Raw genomic sequence first — 7,348 nt, 5'->3', positions numbered from 1 at the left:
CAACGTACAGTACGATACTTTAAACTCGTATTCTAGGAAAAAAAACAAATAAGTACTGTACTGTAAGCCGAGAAAGTTAGTAGTAAAACTGCACGTATTCGTCACAATAAATATAAGTAATGACAATAAAAGTTATTTCTGTGGGCGGGGTAGGCAGAATGCTTTTGAAGCACGGCAGAATCTTAGGTTTCTCTCTTCTTTTCGGGTGGTCAAATTGAAGCATTTCACAAACTCTTAGGTTACTTAGGATCTATGTATTGTATGTTTCCAACTTTCAACCAAAACCAGACAAAATTTTCTGCTAAAAATACGATGTCGTATTATTTGTATACCGCAAAGTTGTAAGCTGATGTACTCAGAGTCTCAGATCACCGTTGGCTGGTAAAGTGTGCACCCGCTCTCAACGCTGTTGCTATGAACAATCACTAGTACCAATACAAATTAGGCCGTGGCACTCTGAAAGATTAAACGGAATTGTTATGTGTCGTCAGCACTGGCAAAATCAATAATAATAATTACGTACAGTATTATATTGTAGCTTAGCGCAGGTGTTTAAATTATTATGGTTATACTGAACCAATAACAACTTTTATAAATTTGAGCATGCTCATACAATGAACAAGTGAATAATATACGGAAACGTTAGGTTTTGTATGCGTAGGAATGAGTGGAAAGTTGAAAGACATGGAGCTATACGGGCAGCTGCGCGCCGATTTACCGTTGTACGACCGCCGCAACATCGATTACGCCTACCATCAGGCACTCAACCTTTCCAGCCTAGAGGATGCTACCACTGTCCGTCTACAGGAAGATGCTTTGCTGGTCCCGCCCACTCGGCTCCGACGGATGTTGGACACGGAGAAGGCGCGTCGGGTAACGACGCTTATGCAGGAACAGGAGGCGCAGTTTCTCAAAATCGCCCTCAAACCGTCTCAGCTCCCGCCCGCGGGCGACGTCGGCGGAAGGATCGACCAGCTTCCGGTGCAGTCACTGGCGCGGCCCGGTATGAAATATCTCGAGAGAATAAAAGCATTACAGTATCATCATATATTTAAACTTGTTGTGCATCTGAGGTTATTTAAGAGAAACGATGTTTTGATGTTTTTTTATGCAGAAACTGGCGAGCAGACCGATAGTAAAACTGCTGACTGTACAAAACCCCCAAGCCTTAGTGTTACCTCCCAAGAAAGGGAAACCGAGCAGCTGGGCGTCGGGAGTCTGCATTTGCCAACGCTCGGCCTGCGGCGCGCCCATTTCGTTGGTTCCGAAGACAAACTGACCTTTGCCAAGCCCAGTGTGACCTTTATCCCCATTATCACTGATCCCGCTCCACCGGTTACGCTTAACCCGCTCACCGCCTTCACCATCGAGACTGCTGACACAGAAGAAGCCGCAACCAAAGGTAGTGACGTCATCTACGACGATTACGACGAGAAAGACCTCGCTGAGCTGCCCGCGGATTTCGGTGCACGGGCCAATGTGTCCCGACCGGATGGTGGTCTCGTGGATTTCCGGGAGATATTCGCCAAGTGCTATCGCAATGCGCGGCGTAAGACACGGGCGGTGCTAGATCAGGAGCCGACAATCACCACGGTAGGAGATCTAGCCGACAGCCGCGCGGCGCAACTGTCGCGGGTGGTGCCGTTCGAGCCGCTGGTTAGAGACTGGCTGGCGCTGCTGGGCGGCTCGGTGTTGGAGGATGTGGATTTCGAGAGCATGGTGCCGGTGCTGTTCCTCGGTTTGGAGGAAGTTGTTATCCAGGTAACCATTTGCTTTCCCATTTTCTGATAGAAACTGTTTTTGTCGCGTTGCTATCTTACTGGTCCGTTTTTACACCAATAAGCCTCGTTTTGTACGCAATCGGAAGATGGTTAAACTCATTACCGCGTCGTTCGGCGCTTGGTTGTTCTGTGCCTCAAAAATTTGCTGCCCTGAGTTCTCAAAACTGCAATTTCAGGCGGTTTCGTAATAAGTGAATCTTGTTTGCTGCCCATGTGTTTTGCGTCTATTGCCGATACAGACTAGAACTATATAGTGTGATGCTTGACTTGATATCAAGTTTTGTAGGCACAGAGACGCGGCTTAATTCCGCGAGACCCCGAGGAACCAGTGGATGATGTCGGTTTCCTGGACGACCCATCTTTCGATCCAGTAGAAATGCTGGGTGCTTTTCTCGTCCGCAACCATCCCAAGTACTGCAACGCGTGGGAATCGCATCCTTACGTGCGCAGCTTCCGACGCGTCGTTAGCGAAACTAGACGGGAGAAGCTGAATAGTGGAGTAAAATCGGAATTAGCGGATATTGCTCAGTCCGCGGCGACTTTGCAAAAAACTAATGGACAACCGTGGGTTGCTGCAGACATAGGCGCAAAGAAACCAAACGGCGATACCTTTCCTCAGAAGTCGTATGCGGATCAGCCAGCCCATAGCTTCATGTTAGTAACAACGATCTTTGAAATTATCGACAGTGGAGGAAATTTTTAAATCGCATATGATGTAATAACAGGGTGGATGGAGTCTGGAACGGCGTTTTGGATGACATGTCACTAATGTCCAAAACACAGCAGCAGCTTATGGAAATCCTGCGTATTATGCTGGAATGGAGCGGTTCAGCGGAGAACGACCACGTCAGATTGACGGTGCTGCGCTCGTCCGTGGTCACATTTGTCCAAGAGAACAAAACTATCGAGTACGAAACGAAAGGTGTTCAAACACAGCTTTTCCTCTCCAACTTGGATTATTTATCCATTATTATTTTTTTACCGGGTAAATTTTTAATGATTTTCTCACAAAAATTCGGTGGCATTTTTTTTCCAGAATCCATTAAACGTATTGTCGATCGCGTGATATCGATGGATGAAGTGGATCAAAGAATTCCTACCAAAGATGCTGCAACGGTTCGCATTTTTTTCCCCTTTTGATATGTTATCACATTTTCTATTGGAAATATTTTCGATTCTTTGCTCTTATTGTCTTCAGTAGAAAAATTAATCGAGCGATAAACTGATCAACAGGTACTCGGTCGACTTTTGCTCTTGCTGCAACCGGAGGAGCAAGCGGCTCTGCGCGAGCACTGTGCGGCGTGCTTTGTCGGCTCGGAAGCGGAGCGCACCATGCGGCGCAATCGAGCAGCTGTGGGCGATGTCTTTGACAAGCTGGACGAAGCTAAGGTCACCTGCAACATCCAACATCTACACACGGTATTTAACTGCGCTTCGAATTAATACAGACGGGATTTTTAAGTCGACCGAAACTTCTGTCGATTATGGAAGAATTTTTCCAAAGTCTCCCGGAGGAAAAGCAAGCCGAGATGAATAATCCCTGTGTTTGTATGTTTTTCAAGAAGTTGAAATTTTCTTTGAATGGTTGTAATATAATTGCTACCAATGAACAGACCATTACATTAGTCTTTATGTCTAATCAAAGTGGTGAAAACAGGGCCGGTGGTGCCGGCCGAGCAAACGACACAGGAAACGGAGGCCCGCTCTCTTCCAGCCGGAAGTACGCCGACTATCTTCGACGTGGACGACTACACGTCTCTGTTGGGCGATGCCGTAGACCCACGCCTGTCCATTCCAGGCCTAGTTCAGGAGGAAAGCGAGAAGGAGAGTCCGAGTCGGGAACACGAATATGTGCGCTACATGTACAAAGAGTATCCGGCGTCCGGCTCCACCGGCCTCTTACGCTTGCACAGTCAGGACATGCCGGATGCGGTATCTAATTCATCACGGGAAACTAGTTCAAAGGCCGTGTTGAAACGAGGTGCTTATTTTGACCGGCACGATTTCATGTAGATTTTGTGACAAGGCGGTAATAATGTCGCTTTGCTTAGTTGATATCGCGGATAGCTTTACTCGAAAATTTGTGGATGCCTTTAATGAGCGGCAGATGGAGCGGAAACGTCACTCGAATCGGCCAAAACGTAAGTGTGATTCTGTATTATAAATTTTATAAATGATCCAATGTGCGGTTTAGAACTGGGAACGGTGGAGTCATTACCGTATATGGATCGATGGATAACCAAAGATCAACTGGCGACCGTTGTTTGGAACTGCTGTCCAACCGGGCATCCGGAAACTGCCAGCGCCTTGTTGGCCTTTATTGAGGAGAAGTACAGTGAGACGCCGGATGAACGGTTAATTCGATTACGACAAGTAATTTAGCACTGTAGTGCCAAGTAAATTCTACGTTACGTTGTAAATTGTGTCAACCAAGCGCTGTACAGTCTATTTCATCGTTCACCGTTCATCAAACAAGAACACTGCATGTACAGCGGATAGACGATCGATGAAAGGGCTTTGGAAGCGCTGATTGTTGTTTTATACAGGAACAGCAGCACGCACGCTACAGAGAGCGAAATGATAATTTGGCCAAGGCATTCGACCAGTTAGATACCGATGGGAAAGGTCACATTACGGCCCAGTACTTAACGGATGTGTGGAGTACCGTCAAGATACCGGTTAGAAGTGCCGATGTATCGAAAGGTCGGTCAGTGTCGTCGTTGCTTGATTTACTGATTTATCATTGTCGAGTATCCAAGCGCGTAAACGGGCACTCTCATACATCGTAATCCATTATTGCCGACGGTCTGTTTTGTAGCACTACAGCTGCATCAGTCGCTGCTGAGTATTGGTACGTCGATGTTGGACAGGCGGCAGTTTGTGGAGTTCTGCAGCGTTCTGCTGGAGAGTGTTGGCTACGACGTGGATGTGGGCTCCAAACTCCTCGGCGAGGAAACTGTCAAATCTTTAAAGGTCAGTCACGCACACCTTCTAACTGTTAGCCTGCATTTTCACCACTACAACTGCTATTAACTGTCTAAGTGTTGCACATGCAGTTTTCTGTTTGACACAGAAGTAACCGCGAAATTAGAACGTACCGCTTTTAATAATTCCTATCTAGCGGACGAATGCGGAGAAATCACGGTCGATTATGCGAAAAATCTGGCTGGATGAACTTAGCGAGCATATCGGTACAGATACGAGCACATCGAGGAAGAAGCAGTTTCAAGCAGCAATCGAAGTGTTAGAAAAGGTTGGCACACTAATATTTTATGCTGCAGCGCAGCAGTCATTTTGCTGGGGTAAGACACTACACAATTTTACCATTTACAGGATGCCAAACTGCATTACGACGGTCGCGTTGTCACCGTCAGTTTAGCGCTGCTCGCCCGCAACAGCATCAACCCTTACCGCGGTCAGCATGTACTGCGAGTCATCGCAGGCAGCCAATCGGATGCATCGTTTTACCTCAAGAAAATCGTGTTACCGGATTCGGAAGATATCGGGTGAGTGTTGTATATTGGCAAGCTGAATAATACTGTCACCCTGCATACAATACTTCGGGTTGGTCAGGTTCACAGTGATCAGCAGCGGCGAGGCGATTGTCATCCCAGATACGGCTGACACACCGGCGACGCTGCTCATCAATCCGCAACGGCAGCAAGTGCGTATGGTAGTCTACAGTTTGCAGTGGTGTATTTACAACGTCACGTTCTTTTCACCATGATCCTGGTTAGGTTTTCACTATATTATGAAATTTATCTGACCACAAAAAACGAAATAAAACTTTGCACGTTTGCAGGTTGCACATGGTCCGTTTGTTTGTCATCCGTTGATTGACGCACATAGACGGTGTTTCGGCGTGCTGAACATCGACGCACTCAGTAATAAACAACCAATCGCACCCTTCTCCGATTCGGAAATCGGCTTCCACCAAGTAATAGCATTACTGCTCAGAACAACCAGACCTTGACCGCCGTGTCGAATTTCTAGGGAGTCATCCGTATTATCATGGACGGCTACGGAGCCGCCCGCCAAATATCAAAGGTCATCGACGCTACCGCCACAGCACTGCCCTGGTTCTGTCAGCATCTTCCATCTCTGAAAGAAATCGTCGTCTACTTCCCGGAAAGGGGTAGCGGTCAGCGTGACGTGCAAGTTCGGCGAGTGATTACCATGCACAGCGGCAGCGAGGCGATGGTGCATCGGGATGCCGGTGCTTTGGAAAGCGATAACCCGCGAGTGCATTATATTGTACGAGCCATGGATACGGCGGAGAATGTCCGCACGGTGTCATTTGGCGACAAGTGAGATAGCTGCTCCGTTACAGCCAATCACAGTTCAAGAGACGTTATCTGTAATAGGCATATTGCGTGTCCGGTGTTGGACGAGAATGGATTGGCGACCTTCGTTCTCGACGTTAAGTATGTGTGCCAGTGAAGCTTCTGATGGATCACCTAGTTTCCTTCATTTTGATTCTTTGAAGTTTCGGTGACGAATGGTTGAATGCGGATGGAGACAAGCTGCTGTGCAATTTGCTGGTCATTTTGCAGAAAAGTGTTTTAGAACTGACGTCACAGTGGATGTCAACCAACCACGATGACGCCGGCTTAGGTATAAATTAATTGATTAAGCTCGTGCATTGCGCAGAACAGCAGAATTATGGAGATAATAAAATAAATTACTTTTTACACAATGTCGGTGCAGAAATTGAATAATGTGCGAAGACAAGAAAATCTATTCAAATCTTAAAAAGACACATCGAAAAATCTAGAACTTCAAGCTAATTCAAAGTTTAAGCTTTGACCAGAAACTTCCGGTTTTATCGCAAATTTTTTATTTCAGAAATTGAGGGAAAAATGCCGGAGCAAGCACACTTCTACGTATTTGGCCGGTTAATGCTGACCATCCATCTACAGCCAATCCTAAAGAGCGTCACTGCCTCCATCCTGGCCGACCTGCGCACCAAGCCTGCCGCGCCCGCTCTCGTACAGCAGACCTTTCAGGCAGTGCTGACACTGCTTCAGCCCGTCCACGGACTCTCTGGGGGGTTTGCCACGTGGAACGAGATTCGGTCGCATGTGCGCATGGACTTGCTGGATGCCGTAGTGGACTACGATCCCACCGCCCATGGGCTGCGGCCAGTACGGGCCCATTTGATCGAGCACTTGAAAGGTACGCCGGTGGACTGCATTTTGCGCAAAATACGTGCAGACTGAAAAAGTGTTTGCAGCGACGTTATTGGTGGATGAGTGGCAAGCGGCCAAAGGTCATCCGTTGTGTCGGTATCTGTACCGTTGGATTGTGACCAACGTCTTTCTGATGCGCGTGGCACAGCGTGTGGAGCAAGTAGGGCAGGCCGCGTCGATGACAGAGTTATGTGATGCTTACGTCCAAACGATGCCGGTCAGCGGCGTCCAGAAACCCCGACCGACATTTTATTATAGCTGAATTGCAACATGAATAAATTTGTGTGGTCTGCCCTTTCGTGTCCGTCTTAATTTCCAGATCTGAAATTTTGCCAGGTTATTTATCTGAAATAAGAAGCGGGAAAAAAACATTAATCG

General features: G+C 47.3%; 1 protein-coding gene across 1 annotated transcript; it reads left to right on the top strand.

Annotated features, from left to right (window-relative positions):
- Positions 1-496: 496 nt before the first annotated feature.
- On the top strand, positions 497-7,320 carry LOC129593298 (uncharacterized). Its single transcript, XM_055489539.1, has 21 exons — positions 497-1,003; positions 1,115-1,761; positions 2,068-2,435; positions 2,507-2,703; positions 2,818-2,897; positions 3,015-3,170; positions 3,230-3,329; positions 3,439-3,762; positions 3,833-3,922; positions 3,976-4,154; positions 4,328-4,484; positions 4,600-4,754; positions 4,903-5,034; positions 5,115-5,287; positions 5,355-5,445; positions 5,584-5,718; positions 5,775-6,088; positions 6,146-6,205; positions 6,268-6,395; positions 6,627-6,956; positions 7,015-7,320. The coding sequence occupies exons 1-21, from the start codon at positions 664-666 to the stop codon at positions 7,230-7,232; spliced, it is 4,374 nt and encodes a 1,457-aa protein (XP_055345514.1). The 5' UTR covers positions 497-663; the 3' UTR covers positions 7,233-7,320.
- The last annotated feature ends 28 nt before the right edge of the window (positions 7,321-7,348 follow it).

Source organism: Paramacrobiotus metropolitanus, unplaced genomic scaffold (genome assembly GCF_019649055.1).
Source record: "Paramacrobiotus metropolitanus isolate TYO unplaced genomic scaffold, Prichtersi_v1.0 Parri_scaffold0000061, whole genome shotgun sequence".
Taxonomy (NCBI): Eukaryota; Metazoa; Tardigrada; class Eutardigrada; order Parachela; family Macrobiotidae; genus Paramacrobiotus; species Paramacrobiotus metropolitanus.
Note: the sequence above shows the minus strand (reverse complement) of the source record. Positions and strands in the feature narration are given on the sequence as shown.